This window comes from Bidens hawaiensis, unplaced genomic scaffold (assembly GCF_021521415.1).
Source record: "Bidens hawaiensis isolate Kalapana, Puna unplaced genomic scaffold, B.hawaiensis_p1.1 tig00031085_1, whole genome shotgun sequence".
NCBI classification, from domain to species: Eukaryota; Viridiplantae; Streptophyta; class Magnoliopsida; order Asterales; family Asteraceae; genus Bidens; species Bidens hawaiensis.
The window spans coordinates 116,561-137,775 of NW_027495200.1; the positions used below are offsets into that span (position 1 = coordinate 116,561).

The window sequence follows — 21,215 nt, forward strand, 5'->3', positions numbered from 1 at the left end:
ACGAATCAGAACCTAAATCACTCAAAATAACACGATACTAACGGCGAGACAATAATATTCCACATACCTATAATGAAAAACGGTGTCAATCCATTAACCCATATGCAAATTAGCACCTTTGAAAATAAAAAGCCTGCATAAATAAAATGCAAATTATAATAAAACACAATTTTCATGTTTATTAAAATTATCAAACATACACCTAGAAACTCATTTTCTAGCTCAAAATCTCAAGTAGGCTAACTAAAAACCAATTGTTTACTTTTTAGACGGTCTTGATTCATTTCAATCAGTTTGCTCTCCAATTTTTCCATACACTTGTTGCAATCTGTTACATAAAATAACCTAGTATATGAATACATCACTTTGAGATAGGCTAGCAAAGATGCATGTAACACCCCAGCCCCATGTCACTTTTACAAAATCATATAAACAAAACACGCTTTTATACAACAACCGAAACTTGTTACAAACCTCTTTTATTGGTGCTTTATATCATACATTATCAAAGACTATAAATATGCTTCCATCTTGTTTATATTATGCGAAATACCCATTGAGCCTAATACATAATATAACATAAACAGGAGAACCAAGTAGCTAGCCCAAGAACCTATATGCGATGGTGTGTGGGCATACATACAAACCACCTACCAGAAATAACAATATGAGGATCAATCTATATGTCCCAAAACATATAACCGGTTCTCCGTAGAGTTTAAATTAAACACGCAAGACGCTATGATTTTGGCTCACCGGCATACATAGTCGGTGCCACGCCATCGATGCCCCAATGACGTGCTTGTGGTCACCCCCACAAGTATGGACGTGCTCAGGTATTAGGATACAAGAGTAAACTTATAAAATATAAAATCGTAATTATACTAATCCATATAACAGGCCATGTAATACCCCGGCTTAAGCGAACGCCTGAGTGTGATGTACATATTGCTCAAAACACATGTGTAACATCCTACTTTTGATAATAATAAATGAAAGAATTTCGTTTACTTAGTGGTGTGTTATTATTTTGTTAATAATAATAATAGTAATAATAGAGTGTGGGCTTGGACAACAAAGGATGGATACGGGATGGTAATGGGCATTAGGTACTTGGGCTTGGGAGTATTTAAATACCCTAAACCCTCTCTAAAACCTTCATTTCATTCATCCAGCCTCCATACACACTTAAAAACACACAAAAACACTCTCATCCTATTCGAACCTAGATATGAGATAAAGGAAAGGTTAGAGTTCACATTTTTCTTCCACAACAAGCAAGAAACACTTATAGATTCACATGTTGAATCCGAGCCGAAGCAAAACCAAACCAAAAAGGTACATTTTAGGTTAAAGGTTATGTTTATGAGGTCGGTTTTCTCTAGGATTTGATACTAAGGAAAATCGGGCTTTATTATGTAAGAAAAATGCAAACTTGAATGTAAACAAGATGTTTGGAATGAAACTGGACAAACGAGTGACGTTTGGACCGTGTTAGAGTGAGAAAATGAAGTTGTTATGGCCCGAAACTCGTTTTATCAGTAAAACAGGCATAACAGGATGTAAGAATGTGATTATAAAGGAAAGACACAAATAACCATGTTTGAATCAACTTCTGGAGAAACTCGATTCGTTTGGAAAAAGAATCAAGTCAAATTGTAAAGAATCAAATCAAATTGACAAAAATCGAATCCAAATGAAACAAATCGAATCGAACTGAATCGAATTGAATGAAAAATCGATTCTATTAGATTGAAAACTCGCATTGATTGGATTGAATACTCGATTCGATTGGATTGAAAACTAAATTTGATTGGTTTAAACTTCAGTTTTCTGATGAAGTTATCAGCTCGCCCCCAGCCAGGGGCTTTGCCCCTTAGACCTTGCTAGGGGCTGCGACCCCTAGAGACCTGTTGTCAGGGGCGCTGCCCCCGGACCCGGTTAGCTAGGGGTTTCACTAACCTAGAAGTATGACATAGTTAGAAGTAGGTAATTGATACTTATAATTATTAAACAGTTAGCTGTGCATAACTAAGGAAGAGCATCACAGTTAACTCAAAGAGGAACAAGACACGCGAGTTTCTAGCCTCATTTCCTTGTTATGTTTTTCGGGGCTTTGTGCATAATACTCGATGTGATTAGTTAGCACACTTACCTTGAGTTCTAAGCGTATGATATGTGAATGCTTTATGAATGATATACGAATGATATAGAAAATGTTAAGAGTATGTATGAAATATATATGTAAATATATATAAAGAAATGTATGTATGGTTGTATGGAAAGAAGGGCCAACCCTAATAATATCTTAGATAGAAGGGAGCAAACCCTACTAATATCAACGATAGAAGGGACTACTAATATTTGAGGTAGAAGGGACCAGACCCTACAAATAAATATGTTAGAGATAGTTATGCATGTAGTATGAAAGTATGAAAGAATGTATGTATGTAAGAAGGAATGTATATTTGCATGAAAGAAAGATAAACAGGTTAGTATGTAATATAAATCTACCTTCGGGTATGTACATATAAGTGTGTGAATGTGATGTATATTGCCAGATTAACTTGAACTCACTCAGTATAGCTGACTTTTAGTATGCACGCATGTGAGTAGAATGAAACAACTTACTTGAGGAGGGACACATGGCAGAAAAATAAAGAGGCTAGCATCTGAAGAATGGGAAATATGATTTTTTGTTACTTTTGAAATTAAAGACATGTTTGAATGTTTGTTTAAATTCTAAGACTTACGTATGAATGTTTGACTTATATCTATTTCGCGAAAAGTTTTAATTCATTATGATATTTAGACTTGTGTTTATGAGTAAATCCATCGTTAAAGTAAGGCAATGGGATCGGGGCCTGACAACATGTGACACTATTAAGTGACAATATTATCATTAATTAATTTCAACATCAAGTACACAAGTTGTAACAATAAATACAATAAAATTGTGAGAACAATTAAACAACTTTTCCATTTATTTTTAGGAAAATAGGATTTAAATAATCCCACCTTTAATGGATTGGCCAATAATAATTCCACCTCCGGTATTTCCCGCTGGCAGTCCCACCTTTTCAATGTTTTTTTTGTTTTATAAACCAGCGTTAAAAAAAACTTAACGGGGTTAAGTTTTTGCTTATGTGGCGAGTGACATGGCTTTTTTAGTATCCACCTGGATTTTCCCTTTATATTCCCACCCTCCCATTACTTACGTGTAATACTCACCATTTAAACCCCAAAACTAACCACTGAGCCCTAATTAGCTTTTCCCTTTGAATCCGATTGAATCCGATTGACCAAAAATTGTCGATTGGATCCCAAAATGAGTTCGTCCTCTTCTTATCGCGCACAAAACCCTAAGCCTTTTTGGGATTGACACCAACGGGAAGGTCTATTGTAAGCACGACCTGGTTGCGACACTCGGAGTAGCCGGAAAACGAAGTTCCAGGCCAGGTCAAGAATTTTATGGCTGCTCTTTATAGCCTGTAAGTTTGTTACTTTCAAATTTTGTGTTGTTAGATGTCTTTTTATTCTAACCGGTGGGTGTTTATTGTTAGAGATCCGATTGCAATTTCTTTATTTGGAAAGAAGATGTTGATGCTCTAAAAACAAATCAGTGCAACTGCAGCATGCTTGAGATGAATGTTCAAAGGCTAGAGTTAGAGAAGAAGTTGCTTGTAATGGAGAACAAGAGCTTGAAAAAAACAGAAGGTGGAATGCCAATCATAGCATATGTTTGTGCATTTGTTTGTGGTGTATTGTTTGCAATGTACTTCTTATTTTGACCCATGTGGGAAAGACTAGTTAGCTTGGCTTTTTCTATAACTATGAATGTAAGACTAGTCAGCTTCTCTTGGCTTTTGTAGAAGAATGTATGTAAGACTAGTTTGATAGGATATTGTAGAACTATGATATGTATTGGCAATTTTTGATGCAAGTGGAATGCCAAAATATAGCTTATGTTTAAGTATTTGTTTGTGTATTGTTTGCAATGTTCTTGTTATTTTCAGCCCAAATTTAGTATTGGTTACTATGAATCTATTGTAGTGACCAAATTGACACTAAACACATTGCATTGCATTGACCAAATTGAGCACAATATGATTACACATGTATTGACATTGACAAAATTGACACTAAACACATTGCATTGTCATAACATAATTAGCACATCATTATCCAAAAACCATTAGTACCAAGTACATAGAGCACAAGTTTAGAACAAAAGCGTAACATAACAAAAGACAAATAACACATAACAAGTTCATAGATATCAAGTTTGAAACATAACACAACATCTATACTTCATTCTGGTCTATCTTTGGCCTTGGCAACGTTTTTTGGCCTTCCTCTCTTAGCTTTCCATTGAGAAGATTGTTGTGTAGCCTGAGAAGGTTGAGATTGTGATGTTACTGATTTTGGTGCCTTCCCCTTTGATCTTTTAGATGGCTGAGATTGTTGAGTGGCTTGAGAAGCTTGTTGACTGGTCCTAGAAGGTTGTGGATTACCTTGTGTTATTGTCACTGACTTTTTTGGCCTACCCCTCTTTCTTGAAACTTGAGAATCTTAAGGTGCAATTTTAGAACAAGATGACTTGTTATGGCCATTTTCATTATAGTTCTTGCAAGTCATTAACAAACCATGCCTACTTAGCTTCCCAGGTTTCTTGGTCTCATGAGGATCTTTCTTTCTGTTCTTTTTAGGTCTGCCAGGACCAATCTTGATGGGTGAAGGGTTTAATGGTAATTCAACACATGGCCAATGTTTTGCTGAAGGCAATGGTGGAATAGTGTGTTCATATGACTTGAGATACATCTCCTTTGTGTAACTTCTATCAACAAAATCCTCAGCATTCCTTTTCATAAATTCCGCAACTGCACATACATGATGACATGGGATACCAGTTAAGTCCCATTTTCTGCATGTACATGTTCTATTCTTGATGTCTACAGATACATCATCATAGGACTTAACTTGAAACACTGTGTTGCTTGATAGGTACACACTACACATATAAGCTTTGTCCTTCTCTCTATCCAGTTTCCTTTTTTGAACTCTAGGGCATACCACAACCTTTTTAGCAGACATTTCATTTTTCTTGGTAATTAATCTTGTCATTATTGCCAACCTTATATCCTCTAACATATCAATTATATGCTTTGATCTAGACTTGATGTTGGTACATGATGTCAGTAGTTCAGTATCTAGTGTCTGTAATCGTGTTATTTGGATTTGTATTAAGGTTTAAGCGAACTTGTCTCACAAGTTCGCCTGATATAGGCGAACTTGTGGAGTAAGCGAAGTTAGTGACAACTTCGCCTAAACATGTTAGGCGAAGTTGTCGTATGATATATAGGTTTAGGTTACGGCTTATTTGATAAGAGTTGTTCAGTTCGTGTAATCGGTGATTGATATATCACGTGTTATTAGTTGCAATACAACGTGTTCTTTGTTTATTGTAACGTGTGTTTGCTTGTGTTTAACGTATATCGATTCTACGCTCGTATCGTCTTACGTAGGGATTCCGCACCTACGTAGAACGAGATATTCCGTGTAGATCCGGCTGGGAACCTACAATTGGTAACAGAGCGTTTGCTCGTGATTGTGTGGTTCGGGATTATCACACGGGTGTAGAAATCGTTCCGATCGACTATTCGCGGGACGAGTTTACGTTAATATACCGAGTTTTTGTGTCCTACTCACCTCCCACCATAAAAAACAACCCATTACACCTTCGCATACTTCGCAAAACGTCAAAATCAAACCTGCAAAAACATTGTGTTCATCAGGCGAAGTTGTCGTCACTGTTTGTAGGGTTTAGGCGAAGATATAAGGTTAAGCGAAGTTATTAACAACTTCACCTACCTCACAAGTTCGCTTAACTTAAGCGAAGTTATCCACAACTTCGCCTAATCTGGCGAAGTTGAGAAGAAAGCGAAGTTGAAAGATCAAGCGAAGTTAGGACTTAAGCGAAGTTAAGTTTAACTTTGCCTACTGGTACTATTCAAAAAAAATTAAAATTTTTTTCGGGTTTCTTTGTGTTTTCGTTTCGTACTTCTATAAAAGATGACTTCCATAAATATTACGGAACTGGTAAAAATGGAGGTGGAAGCAGGTTCAGCTACTAAGGCACCGAAAATGCTTAAGGGAACCGATTTCGTGGCTTGGAAAGATCGGTTTGAGCTGTATGTTAAATATCAAGATGCTAAGATGTGGGTGTGCATTCAAGATGGATACATTCCACCAACGCCTTTGTATGAGGGTCGTGAACAAATTAAGAAATACAATAAGATGGAAGAGGAAGAAAAGAAGATGTATGAGGCTGAAAGCAAAGCTCATGCTGCGATAACAATGGCTCTTCCACAAGAAATTCTTCACACCTTCAGGAAATATAAAACCGCCAGAGAGCTATGGGAAGCGCTTGAAAACCGATATGAAGGTAATGTGGGGATACGTGCATCCAAGATTAAGCTACTCAAAACTCAATTCTCGGTGTTCAAGTATTTGAAGAATGAATCACTTGATGATATCATCACAAGATATTATCACCTGATGACCGAACTCAGCAATTATTCCATTGTTTACAAAGAAGAGGAGATCGTAGAAAAACTTCTTGATGCTCTCCCACCGAAATGGGAAATGTACACTGTCTTGATGAGAGAAGATAAAGAGTTTGCCAACATTGACTTGGAAACAGCAGTCAATAAACTACGAACTTTTGAACTTAACATGGTTCGAAAAGAGACACCAACTGATCAGGTTCAGGATCCGGGAATGTATGGTGCGAAAGTTAATTCAAGTTCAAGTTCGAAGTCAGAATCATCTGCTTACTACTCAAAGGGAGACACGAGCTCTAACTCTTCTCATGATGGTCATGTAACTCTCAACATGGATGGTGATGTGTGTTTCGTAGCTGGTGGAACAAACACTTCTAAACCTCAAACAACAAAGGGTAGTTTTTCTTCAAGTGTTCCGAACAACAACTACTCTCAGATGCCCATGAGTGTTAAATCTGCTGAACAGCAGTTTGCTCTCTATGCATCTTTCATTGCTTCTTACGAAAATTACATTAAAGGTAAAATCGTTGATCCTGCAACTTTAGACGAAGACTATGATCAGATCGATGCTGATGATCTGGAGGAGATGGATCTGCAGTGGCAGATGGCAATGATAGTAAGAAGAGTTAAAAGGTTTATGAAGAAGACTGGTAGAAAATTCGTTGGTGAAAGACCAGGTTTTGATAAGTCAAAGGTTCGGTGTTATAACTGTCAACAGAATGGCCACTTTGCTAAAGAATGCACCAGTGAACGAGTAGAACGTAGTCACAACAGGCCAACACAACCGAATGGGGGAAGTAATAAAAATAAGGCGATGATATCCAGATAGAACGGGGAATACAATTGGAATCAGCAAGTTGATGAAGTGTTCGAACAGGCCAACTTGGTTAACATCGAAACTGAAGAAAAAAACAGAGAGACAAGAGAAGATCAAGCTTATATGGCAGAGGTGACAGATCAGCTCTCTGAGGTAAGTTCTAAACTCCCTTGTACGAAATGTGAAAATCTGTCTGAACAATTGAAAACTATAACTGATCAGTTTGTTAGTTTGGATGCTCAATTTAGAACATTAAAAGAAGATCATTATTACACTAAAACTAGAGAAAAAAATTACACGGTAAAAATAAAAGCTAGTGAGAAAGATATCAGAAGTCTTAAAGCCAGTCTAGCTGAAAAAATACAAGTAATTGATCTTAGCTATGAAGTGTTAGAAGAGAAAACCAAACTAATTGCTGAAAGGGATAAACAGATAGCTGATTACCAGGTGAAAGTGGTGGAACTAAACAGAAAGCTTGAGCAATTTAGAAATTCCTCCGCAATACTTGATCACCTCGTAAGTGATCAACGTTCCCCAGTTAAAAGGGGAGGAATTGGATATTCTGAAGTTCCACCACCTTATAATCATAACTATACTTATGATCCTAGTAATCAGAAATCTGTTGATGTTGAAATTGGTCAGACAGTTCCTGTTAAAGTTACGATTAAAGATCCAGAAGTTAGTAAAAGCGAAACGAGTAAGCCTGTTTCGAATGTTAAGATTTCTATTCCTAGTTCTGTCTCATCAAATTCGGACAAGACATCCGAGTCTAGTGAGACAAAAGAAGAGGCAGTGTTACTAAAACGTGGAGAGGAACATAAACCAACTGAAAAGAATTCTCCACTAAACCCGTATGTCCCACCATATGTTAGACAAATGGGCAGTAATGCAACCTCAACATCTAAAACAACTGTTGAGACGAAAGTTGAACACAGGAGCTGTTTCAGATGCAATCAAATAGGACACCTGATTGCTGATTGCCCTCTGAATCAGAGATTCAAAGGTATGAGGCCTTCGAAAACTGAGAATAGAACTAACAGTAATTACTATAATGGTAAGAATGAAAACTCATCAAAGTTCAGATATTGGACTAATCCAGGTTTTCAAAGAAGTCGATCTCAGTTTTTCCCTATTAACAACCAAATCATTAGTTATAATTCATTTAATTCACGAAGGTTTGGATGGCCTTATAGTCAATCTACTAGAAGGTATCCTTTTAGGACTTACAAAAATCATTCTAATACTAACTTAGGACAGCCAAAGCACGGGATGCCTTTTAACAGATTTAATCGACCCAAGACCAATAGGTCTTGGGTCCCCAGATTTTAATCCTTTGCTTTAATCGTGCAGGAACAGTTGGACAGGGCTGCAAACAATCTATGGGTTGTGGATAGCGGCTGTTCCCGCCACATGACGGGTAACAAGAATTTGTTACACGAATGGAAACCTGTTCAGGGAGGTAGAGTAAGTTTTGCTGGAGAGAGTGGTGGAAGAATTACTGGAATTGGAACGGTGACTAATGGTAAAATGAAGTTAGAAAAGGTGAATTTCGTTGAAGAGCTGAAGCATAATCTGCTGAGTGTGTCTCAGATCTGTGACAAAGATTACACTGTGCACTTTACCATAAATGAAGCGATCGTACTGTATCCTGGTTTCAAGATACCAGAGGCATGGATAGTGATGAAGGCTCCAAGGGAAAAGAATACATATGTTATGGACATGAGGTCGACTGAGATGGTAACAGAAGAATCATGTCTTCTGTCAAAAGCAACTGAATCGGAGTCCGAGTTATGGCATCGAAGAATGGGGCATATTCATCTTCGAAAAATGAACTACATTGTCAAGAATGGGCTGGTGCTTGGTGTTCCCTTAAAAAATTTCAACTTTGAAGACCAATGCTTATCGTGCAAAAAGGGAAAGCAACACAAGAAGTCTCATCACACCAATAAGGTTAATTCAATAGTCAGTACCCTAGACCTACTTCATATGGACCTCTTCGGTCCCGTGAATGTAAAAAGCCTAGGTGGAACATCATACTGCTTGGTGATAACTGATGATTTCTCTCGATATTCTTGGGTATATTTCCTGAAGACAAAGGATGAAACGGTTCAGTTAGTAATGAATTTGATTACCAAGGTTGAGAATATTATGGGGAAAAAGGTTAAATACATCAGGACTGACAATGGGACAGAGTTCAAAAACTATCAGATGGAGATATTCTGCTTACAGAAAGGGATAGACCACCAGTACAGCGCTCCGTATACTCCGCAACAAAATGGGGTGGCTGAGAGAAGAACAGAACGTTAATTGAAGGAGCCAGAACCATGCTGGCTGATTCTAAACTTCCTGTGGTGTTCTGGGCTGAAGCTGTTGCAACAGCCTGTTATATCCTTAATAGAGTTTTAACTGTTAAAAGATTGAATAAAACATGTTATGAACTTATGCATGGTAGAAAGCCTAACTTGAGTGGTCTCAAACCATTCGGGTCCCCGTGTTCGATATAAAAGACGAACTCAAAATTTGGTGAGATAGCTGACGAAGGTATTTTAGTCGGATATGTTGTTGGGACACCCAACAGACGAGTCTTTAATCTATCGACCAGCAAGGTTGAGGTGGTGTGTAACACTGACATCACAAGTTACAAATCACCAAAACCAAGCACGGGACACACTGGGGCTTTCGACTATGATAGGCTTTTTAAATCTTTTAATTTGCCTTACTTGGATTGTGCAGAAGTTGATGAGAGAACAGCTACGAAGATGCTTTATGATGAGGAAGAAAATTTTGTGCAACGACCGCGGTATGATGTATGTCAACCTTCCTCGTCACATGCTGTCGATACCCCTGCTACCTCTACAGAAGTGGAATTCTTCAATCCTTTTCACTCTCAACAACAATCACCTATTGATGAGCTATCTTCGAACCTGGAAGACAATCTGCAAGTCAATTCGGTTCTGACTACGAATGTTCACAAAAATCACCCTTTGGAGAACGTGATAGGTGATCTGTCCGACGGTGTACAAACAAGACGAAACTTGAATGAGCACACTTGTGATTTCACAAGCATTAAAGATATAGGCATCATTAACGAATGCTTGTACACCTGCTTCATCAGCCAGATTGAACCAAAGAACTATCAAATGGCTCTCAAGGACAGCTCGTGGGTTGAAGCCATGCAAGAAGAGTTAGCGCAGTTCAAGAAGATGGAGGTATGGAATTTGGTTGCAAAACCGAAGAATGTGCATGCGATTGACACCAAATGGGTTTTCAAATGTAAGAGAGATGAGAAAGGAATAATCATAAGGAAGAAGGCAAGGCTGGTTGTAAAAGGTTTTAATCAGCAAGAGGGGATCGACTACAATGAAGTGTTTGCTCCTGTGGCGAGATTGGAAGCGATTCGATTGTTTTTGGCATTTGCTGCACACAAGGAGACGAAGGTGTTCCAGTTAGACGTGAAAAGTGCGTTTCTTAATGGTAAAGTCGATGAGGTTGTGTACGTTGAGCAACCTCCGGGTTTTCCTGACCCAGACTTTCCTGATCACGTGTACAAGCTAAGTAATGCGCTATATGGGCTACATCAGGCCCCTCGTGCCTGGTACGCAACTCTTTCCGATTACTTGCTTGAGAATGAATTTGAAAGGGGAAAGTTCGATAGCACACTGTTCGTTAAGAGAAAAGGAAGGGACTTTCTTCTGGTTCAAGTCTACGTGGACGACATCATCTTTGCTGCATCAAAAGTCGCCATGTGTCAGGAGTTTGAAACCGTCATGAAAAAGAGGTTTGAAATGAGTGCTATGGGTGAACTAACTTTCTTTTTAGGATTGCAGGTTGATCAGAAGAAAGATGGGATGTTCATTCGTCAGACTAAATATGTCCAAGACGTTCTCAAACGCTTCAAGATGGAGGACAGCACTCCATTTGATACTCCAGTTTGCGTCAACCATAAATTGGGTGCTGATACAGACAGTGATGCAGACGTGGACCCCACCCAATATCGGGCAATAATCGGTTCTTTAATGTATTTAACTGCATCTAGACCTGATATTATGTTTGCAGTTTGTCTTTGTGCTCGTTTTCAGGCAAACCCAAAGGAATCTCACATGAAGGGTGTGAAGAGGATATTGCGGTATCTCAAAGGCAAGCCTAAGCTAGGGTTGTGGTACACGAAAGGAGGAGACTTGGAGTTAGTTACCTACACAGATTCTGACTATGGAGGATGCAATCAGAATCGGAAGTCAACAACAGGTGGATGTCAGTTTCTTGGAGGCAGATTAGTGTCATGGCAGTGCAAGAAGCAGACCTCAGTCGTCATTTCTACATGTGAAGCAGAATACATGGCCGCATCGAACTGCTGCTCCCAGGTTCTTTGGATACAACAGCAATTGCGCGATTACGGTCTGAATTTCACTCATACTTCTATTTGCATAGATAACACTGCTGCTATCTCAGTAACTAACAATCCCGTAAAGCATAGCAAAACTAAACACATTGACATCCGTCATCATTTTATACGGGATTGTGCTAAGAAGAAATTGATAGTGCTCGAAAAGGTTGATTCGTTAGATAATTTCGCTAATTTGTTTACTAAAGCGTTTGACAAAACTCGTTTTCAAAACCTTGTTGAGCTAAATGGGATGATCAATCCCGAGTAACCGTGTTTTTCGGTTTTTTTACTTTGTTAAAAAAAAAAAAACGTCACTATCGCTTAGAATTATGTCGGTTGCTTCAGTTTGAAGGACATATCTTCGGATATGTTTGGTCCTCATTTCTACCTGTAGAGTATGAGGATAGCCATTAACCAGATGACTGAAAGTGACCGGGGCGGTTTATGATGTGTTTTATTCTTTCGCTGAAAATTAGTCGTTCATACTTAGTTAGAAGGACACATACTCGTATGTGGTCGGTCCAGCTGATCCATTGGATCTTCAGGATAGCCGTTTACCTGAAGACTTCGACTTGATCGGGGCAATAGAAGTTAAAAATATTTTTAAAAAGGGAGATGAAATAATTTTTCAAGTCTACTGCTTCGTAAGAAGTATCTATACAATGTTTAAAAGAAAATTGATCCAACCTTGGAAAGTGATGGACAAACTGATTCTGTGTGCTTAACTAGTGAAGTTATTAGGCCTAAAAGAGTTTAGAACAGTCATTGTATGTCATGGTAGCTTTTTATGGTGCGTAAAAGTAGAAGTGATACTAACTAAATCTCCTCGATTTTACGTGGAAACTCCTTAAGAGTTGTGCATGTCTCCATATATATCTTTCCAAATGATAGGCAGAAAAGCGATTACCCAGTCATACACGAGCCCGTGAGTGTTCTGATTCCCGAGAAGATGGTGTGTCAAGAAACTGCAGTGATCCAGATTCGGGACTTGCAGTAGTTTACTTGAAGCTGTGTAAATCTTATTATTGTAAAAAAAAAATAAAAAAAAATAAATAAAATAAATAAAAAATTATTATTATGTGTTACTGAGACATTCTAGAGCTTATATTGTTAATACTTCTCAATCAAGATGCAAGAATGAGAACGGGAAGAAGACTCTACAGATCGACGTGTACTTACAATTTAATCAGACACTACGGGTCGAGGTCAACTCGGGGTGACTTGGGGAAAGGCAAATAAGCTTTGAGAATAGATAGGAGGCATCACAATCTCTGATGTGTTGCGCATTTAAGTTTTGAGCTTAATTGAACCTAACCCATATCACAGAAGCGATGAAAACCATTTTAAGTTATTTACCTGCTTACAACCTGTTTCTTTATGTCATAATACAGCTGAACATGGATCTATGTGACATTCACTTAATTAGTATGATTCCTGTACGGATCTTTTCTAAAACATGTTGGTCCCCGACTAGACTGAAATTTGATCCCGTGTACTTTATTTCTAAAATTTATTCTACTTATGTCGTTTTATGATTTTATACCTGGTTACTTGGTTCTTGATCGGATCAGTTAACTCTTTAAAGGAAGTTTTAAAATTTAATGGCATTATGTTCAATTTATAAGGGTCTGTTTGGTAAAGTACAGGTGGAGAGTTGCCAAGAACTGAACAAGCTCTTGGGACTTCCACATCTCAGAGGGAGTCAACGAGTGCAGCTGGCGGTTCAGGGGGTGAGATTGTGGTGGTTGTGGATGCTGAGGAGGTGTTAGATGATGATCATGATGTGTTACCATTGGAAGAGATTGAGAAGATAGGGGCTGAGATCGTGATTGACGATGAAGTTGAAGAAGGAGAGATTGTGGAGGACAATGTTGAACATGAAATTCCAGAAGTTGAAAAGTCAGATTTGGGTCAAGATACGGGATGTGATGAGACAGAATGGGAGGAGCAGCCAAGATGGAAAGAAGGCTACGCTCAATGGTTCGTAAAGACTAAGAAACCGGCGGTCCCTACTATGTTCAAGAAAAGTTACAACATCAGGGGTTATGCTGAATCGAAAAAGGGGATTATATGCTGGTTATATGATGAGCAGTTGAGGCTTTTTGTGATTAAAAGGTATGATGGGGTTCAGTATTTCAAGAGGTTGTTGAGATCGTTGAATACGTTGCCTGAATGTGAAGTGAAGGACTTAGCCAGGTTGAGGTTGATCAACAGGAGTGATGATAATATGGCTAGGATCATTGGGAAGATAGTCTGGAAGGAAAGCATAAAGGAGAAAAGGTTCGAGCTGTTGAAACCACATAGAGGAAAGCTCGTTGAAGACAAAGACAGAGGAATGAGAGCAGATGGCAAGCCTTGGATGATAATGAAGTATAAGCCGATCCGGTGTCTAAAAGAAGTGCCGATGAAACAAATGCCCAAGGATGTGCTCAAAGATCTGAAATGGTGGTACGTTGATAGTGAAACAGCTAAAGCAGTAATGGAGGATGAAGATGAACAAGAGCTGATGAGAGTATATGATCCTATGCATTTAGTGAATTTGTCTCAAGCTGATCTGCAGGTGCTGGACGAGAAAAAGATATTTTACATTCCAGCTTGGAAAGAAGAAGCAAAGAAATATCAAAGAGTAGTTTCAGTTTGTGTACGAGAAGGCGTTCATGCTTGAAGATGGATGATACAAGATTTTTGGGATTACGAGACACGTGTTTGAAGATAGAGATATGAAGCTACTGCTAAGGGGGAGTCTGTTGGTACATGATGTCAGTAGTTCAGTATTTAGTGTCTGTAATCGTGTTATTTGGATTTGTATTAAGGTTTAAGCGAACTTGTCTCACAAGTTCGCCTGATATAGGCGAACTTGTGGAACAAGCGAAGTTAGTGACAACTTCGCCTAAACATGTTAGGCGAAGTTGTCGTATGATATATAGGTTTAGGTTACGGCTTGTTTGATAAGAGTTGTTCAGTTCGTGTAATCGGTGATTGATATATCACGTGTTATTAGTTGCAATACAACGTGTTCTTTGTTTATTGTAACGTGTGTTTGCTTGTGTTTAACGTATATCGATTCTACGCTCGTATCGTCTTACGTAGGGATTCCGCACCTACGTAGAACGAGATATTCCGTGTAGATCCGGCTGGGAACCTACACTTGATGATATAACCATTAAATGTCTCTGCCATATTGCTAACAATAACATCAGATTTAGTATGAGTTTAAAGATAACACCTGTAGAAGCATTTTGGATTCTGGTTAATGAATGCTTCATATGCTTCAACTTTCACTTGCTTCATCTCTTCTAGTGCAATTTTGTGATCAGCCTCATTATATGCTCTTGCAGCCCTCCAATATAACTCCTTTAATTCATCACCCTTGAACTTTTTATGCCAATTTGCATATATGTGCCTAGCACAATTCCTATGCTCAGCATTACTCCAAACAGAGGCAACAACATTCAGTAATCCCTGAAAGAACATATAGTTGAAAGGAATAAGAAATTGATATAAACTATAAGATAAAACCATTAAATGTACCTTTTTTTGGTCAGATACAAGTGTCCAACCCTTCCCTTCATCAGTTACATCCAAGCACTTCTTCAACTCAGTCATGAACCAATCCCAACTATCATTGTTCTCACCTTCTACTATAGCCCAAGCTACTGGATACATCTGATCATTAGCATCTCTACCAATTGCAGCCAATAACATTCCACCAAGAAATGTCTTTAGAAAGCAGCCATCAAGACATAAAAGTTTTCTGCATCCTGCTAGAAAACCTTGTTTGACTGGATCAAAACAAACAAACAACCTAAAAAAACCTCTATACCATCATCAACTCTATAATACTCTGATGGGACAGTCACAAGTTTAAAGGTATATGTTGGATTTACTTGCTTCAAGGCTGTTAAATATGACCCTAACTTACAATAATGCTCTTTCATTGAACCATGCAATTTCCTTTGAGCACTTGTCTTACTCTTATAAACCATCCAGTTAGTAATTAGAACCTTAAACTTCTCCTTACCTGCATCCTGTATATCCTTTGCAGACCAATGTGGTTTGGCTTTGAAAAATGGTAGGAACTTGTCAGCTATAAAGTCAGCAGTAAGTTGTCTATTCTTCAACATATTTCTCTGACAAGTGTGTTCATTAATTGCAGTTTTGATCAAGAAACAACCATTCCTAGGATGAAAAGATGCATACACCTTGAATGGACAATCCTTGACACAACAAAAACCTAATCTTCCATGCCTGTTCTTGTCACTTACTATAACTCTAAGATTTCTCCCATTACAAACTGCATAATTTCTAACAGCATTTCTAATAGCTTCCCTTGTTGGGAACCTTGTACCAACTACCCACTCCCACTTTGACCAATCTGTATAGTCAGTTACAACAGGAACTTTTACCTTGTGCTTCTTTCCCTTTATATCATCATCCTCACTGTCTCCAGGTGAGTTGACATCCCCCTCAGAGTCTTCATAGCTGCTACAATCACTATGTGCTTCTTTAACTTGAATTTCACTATGGAAGTTTTTTAATAACCTTTCAACCAACTACTTTTCTGCCAATTTACTTTCTTTTATTGCAACAACAGATTCCTTCCACTCATCATCAACATCATCTGTCCAAACTTCATCATCATCTAGATTCAACTCTTCTTCAATTTCTAACTCTAATCCATCATCAAATCCATTTGCCTCTCCTTCAGATGCAGATCCATTGTCAACTTGTATCTCACTTTGGAAGTCTTGATTGGTGACTGGTTTGGGAAGGGTACAACTAGTGGAGCCTAAGAGTAGTTTGGTAGGAGTTAAGATTCTGTTGGCAGTAACTTTAGTAAACCCTTTCACAGGTTGGTTTTCTGGATGGGTTTTGGTGTTAATGGGTTGGGCTTTGGTGTTAATGGGTTGGGCTTCAATTTGGGCTTTGGTGTTACCTTGTGCATAGAGATGGAGGATATGCCTGACATCTTTGTCCCCCAAATTGACCACCATGTCCATCACATCTTTATCATTTTTAATCTGCCTATGTCCTTCATCAAACTTCTTTCCAGGCATCAAATAATACAACGCAAAGTCCCTAGTTGAATAAGACTTAGTCTCAATCAAATAATCCATCAGCTCAAAATAAGACATCTTATCTACTTCCACCTCAAACATATAACTATCACCTCCTTCATAGTGCAATTTCGGATTTGGTTGTAGCTTCCCACCATGCCATGCTTTAACTTTGATTTTGTCATCCATCCTGATCATTTTAGAAGTGGAATAAGGATTAACGCAAATAAATAACTTTATTTTGGATAATAAGGATTTACACATTTCAAGAACATACCTTATTGCAAGCTCTATAGATCGTCTTCGTCGAATTAGGGTTCCGATGGACAACAATTAGGGCTCTGTTAATCGTTTCCTTCGAATTGGGGATTTTGACGACTGTCTTCTTCGAATTAGGGTTATGGTCTAGGAAATGAATTGGGATTTTGATTAAGTATTTACGGTTGTAAAAAATAAAAGAAAGGGGTGAGTATTACACGTAAGTAATGGGAGGGGGGATATAAAGGGAAAAGCCAGGTGGATATTAAAAAAGCCATGTCACTCGCCACATAAGTAAAAACTTAAACCCGTTAGTATTTTTAACGCTGGTTTATAATACAAAAATCATTGAAAAGGTGAGACTGCCAGCGGAAAATACCGGAGGTGGGATTATTATTGGCCAATCCATTAAAGGTGGGATTATTTAAATCCAATTTTCCTTATTTTTATAACCTAAGTTCTAGTGTCTTCTCCAAGTATCATCCTCTAATGATTGTACCTATATATATATATATATATACTATATTAAAATAGATATAAGAAAGACAATATAGTCATTTCATCCAAAACTCTTAAAAATAGGGTCCTACTAGAGACACCACCCAAAATTAAAAACACCCACCCACTAAGCCGCGGATCGGCCAATCCGCCACACATTGGTGGGGTCTTTTAGAAAAATGTGTTTTTTCATTATTTTAATTTTTTTTGTCTTTTTGTTGTCTTTTCTTTTCTTTTATTTCTTTTCTTTTGTTTGTTTATGATTTTGTATTAGTAATCTTTAAAAAAATACTTTTAAATATTTTTCATTTTAAACCAAGTTTCGGGTAAAAAACGAGTAAACGTCAAACTTCTCGTTTTAACGAGCTAGTCACTGTTCAAATCAACAAAAATATTTCCTAACAATTTTAATTTATGTTTCATTTTATATTATTTAAATTTTAAGTTTGTGATGTGTTGGAACCAAACTTGGTTTAATACCAAGATCGAGTGAATTTACATCCTCTCAAACCCGAGTTTGGGACTTTCATTAATAAAAATTCTCAAACTTGTTTAAGCTACTGGTTTTATTGAAGTAATTAATATATTTAAATAGTATTGTTTGACGAGTTTAAATAATACGAGGATATAAAATGAATTAAACAAAATTAAATACTCATAAATACAAGGTTTTATTAATAAGAAAGTTCCGAATTACAGTCTCGTGTCGGGTAAACATAAACGAATACAAATACAAAAATCTGAGATGTCACGACGATGACGATGATGCTGGGGATAAGCCAATCACACGCAGATAAGACGAAGGCGCGGGTGGTGCTGCAGTTTAGATTTGTTTTCATGTTTTGTTTCTTTTTTTCGAACTCGTTGTTATGTATTAAATATTGTTATATAATTTTTGTTTTGTTTATGCTGTTTCGTTTCAATTTTAAAATTGTTGTTTCGTTGTAATTTTAAAACCAATAGATTGAAAACAAAAAAATATTGAAAATAAAACTTGGTTACACCGAACTAAGGAGGGGCTACAAATTAGGCGAATTTCAACACGTGTCACAGTTAGTATAATTTTTTTATAAACACTATATAAAATTATATAAATAGTTAATATTAAAAAACTTACCAACGTCGGGATCCTCTGAAATGACGATCCAAGCCCTTGCGAGGGATACTTCCTCCTCTTCGGTCCATTGCTTGTATTGATCATGCTGAGCCATCGGCTCCCCCCGTTGGGTAGACCCGAACGCCGACATGAGGTTTTGGGGCATGAGGTAGTTGGCATACATGTTTAGGTTCGGGTCGGGAAAAGAAAACTGATAGTTTTGGTTCGGTTAGTTTTGGGTGTTCGGGTTCCATTACATGTTTACGTTCAGTTGGTTTTGCGAACCATGGAATTGACCGAAAGGAGGGAATGGGTGGTTCAGGTGGTTTCTAGGATTCGTTTTTTGTTGTATTTATGAAGAATTTGGTTATGTGTAGTGTATGAAATGGATATGAGTTTGGAGAAGAAGAGGTATAGTATATGCATATATGTATATATTGTTTTAATTAATTTTGTTTTTTTATAAATGATTGTTTGGGGCCCAACGGTCATATTTTAATATAATAATATTTAACGACGACAAAACCCCGCCCCCTATCGCCCCTAAAATCGCCAGGGGGTGTTTGCGCTCCCTATCGATTCTTTTCGCCCTATTGTTGGAATTAATCTGCCCAAGACACATATTAGAGTTAATGAGGCTAGTACGTATTGATCCAAGTCGGGTCATACCCAATAACAAGCTAGACAAATGCCACGAAATTTATTATTAGATCTGATCTAAGTAATAATATCAACACTTATATATATATTGAAAATTGGTTTTCTAAATATTTGCACTGGTGTGTAAAATAAATTATATGGATAATTTACGAGAGAAACGTTATTTATTCGATAAGTAACAAAACGTGTATATGGAAATTGAACAAAATTGAAAATGGGTTTTGGTGGGAAAACCCCTTGTGGGGACCGGCCCCTCCCTCCCTTCTCTTTCCTTGTTTATTGTTTCCATAACATGCAAGAAGTGCAAGTGGGTGTGTAAGACTTCACTTGGATCAACACACTCTCTCTCTTACACACAAGTCTCTCTCTTTTTTCTCTCTACCTCTCGGCCAAAAACCAAAGATGAAGAACAAGAAGAACAAGAAGAAAGAAAAGAGCAAAGGGGTTTGTTCTTGTAAGTGTAAGATCCCTAGAAACTTGGTGTTTGTTGATTAGCTTGTCGGGTATACAAGCTTGAGGATTCCTCCTTTGGATTCTAAGCCATTCAACTCATTCATCCCTCTCATTCTCGTTCTTGAAAGGTATGTTTGTTAAACACCCTATGGTTGTGTTTTGATAGCATGCATGTCGTATATGGATCCTGGATTGGGTTTATACATAAACGGGTTTATGTGTTTGGTAAAATCAAGATTTAAAACTTATATCTTCCGCTGCGTTTTCCTTGATAATCTTGCCAAAACCCATCAATGGCATCTAAAGTGCTCGGGTTTGATGGTATTATTTACCATTTAGGCCTAGAACTTTAGGCATATTGGTTACCCCTTGTTTTTCCAAGTTTGTACCTTACATGCATGTGGTAAAATCTGGAAAAATTGGTCATTTGGTCACCAAATCTTGTTTGGACAGATTATGGGTTGTTTCAACTTTGGCCGAAAACTCTTGGTTGGAAACCAAGGTTTTCGGTCTGGCCGAAATCACCAAATACCCGGGTTTTCGGTCTGGCCGAGAACTCTTGTTCTCGGTTGACCGAAAACACTTGTTCTCGGTTGGACCGAGAACTCATGGTTGTATACCATAGTTCTCGGTGTTGACCAAAAACAATAGGTTCTCGGTTGTGACCGAGAACAATAGGTTCTCGGTGAGCCAAAGTTTCCGGGCCGAAAACTCTGAAGCCTTGGTCTTCTGGCCGAGAACTATGTGATCTCTGTTTTAGGCCGAGAACTGAGGGGAAGGGGAACCATTCTGGTCAATGGTTGACCTGCCTGGTCAAAGGTTGACCTGTTTGTGTAGATGTTTATAACCTAGCCATGACCTTGTGTATATTGAAGAGATGTGTTGTGATTTATACATTTGGATGTAATATTCTTTATTCGGGTTGTAATCTATTTATTCTTTCAAATGGTTTGTAATAATAAGTAGAATAGTTGTATTTCTTTTATTAGTCAAAATGTATTAGGATATATTTTGTAAAAGAGGATGCAACTACCATATTCTTGGATCAAGCCCAAATTAAAGAAGATAGATCACAACGAGAAGTGAACGCTTGAAGCATTTGGATGCGGAGTCAAGAGGGAGTTCACCATCTTATGCCTTGTGTCATGCTCGTCCCTTAGGAGAGACCTTATGACCCACTTGTTTCGGTCAACAAGTGTTGTCTATCTAGGTGGATATGGTTATGAACATGTTTTTGTATTTTATGCTTGTTTGGTTGTTTTAGTTTTTGTTGGAACTTATGTTTTAGACCGATGCATCAAATTAATTTGTGGGTGAAAAATATAATATTTTGTCTCAACCAAGGGTAGATGGCTTGAAGACCAAGTCATGCTAGACTAGTATAAATAGTTATTTTTATTCATTTGTCTAGTATGAGTGTTTTGTATTG

The 21,215-nt window shown here is 37.8% G+C and overlaps 3 protein-coding genes across 3 annotated transcripts; all 3 read right to left on the reverse strand.

Annotated features, from left to right (window-relative positions):
* Positions 1–4,540: 4,540 nt before the first annotated feature.
* Positions 4,541–17,287, reverse strand: LOC143581505 (uncharacterized). The gene is made up of 2 exons (XM_077064273.1): positions 14,907–17,287; positions 4,541–5,170 (listed from the first exon to the last, which is right to left on the reverse strand). Exon 1 carries the CDS (start codon positions 17,083–17,085, stop codon positions 16,318–16,320), a length of 768 nt encoding a protein of 255 aa, XP_076920388.1. The 5' UTR covers positions 17,086–17,287; the 3' UTR covers positions 4,541–5,170; positions 14,907–16,317.
* On the reverse strand, positions 4,573–5,124 carry LOC143581502 (uncharacterized). The gene has a single exon (XM_077064271.1). The coding sequence runs from the start codon at positions 5,122–5,124 to the stop codon at positions 4,573–4,575; it is 552 nt and encodes a 183-aa protein (XP_076920386.1).
* Positions 14,978–15,888, reverse strand: LOC143581504 (uncharacterized). Its single transcript, XM_077064272.1, has 3 exons — positions 15,588–15,888; positions 15,296–15,546; positions 14,978–15,226 (listed from the first exon to the last, which is right to left on the reverse strand). Exons 1-3 carry the CDS (start codon positions 15,886–15,888, stop codon positions 14,978–14,980), a joined length of 801 nt encoding a protein of 266 aa, XP_076920387.1.
* Positions 17,288–21,215: the final 3,928 nt, after the last annotated feature.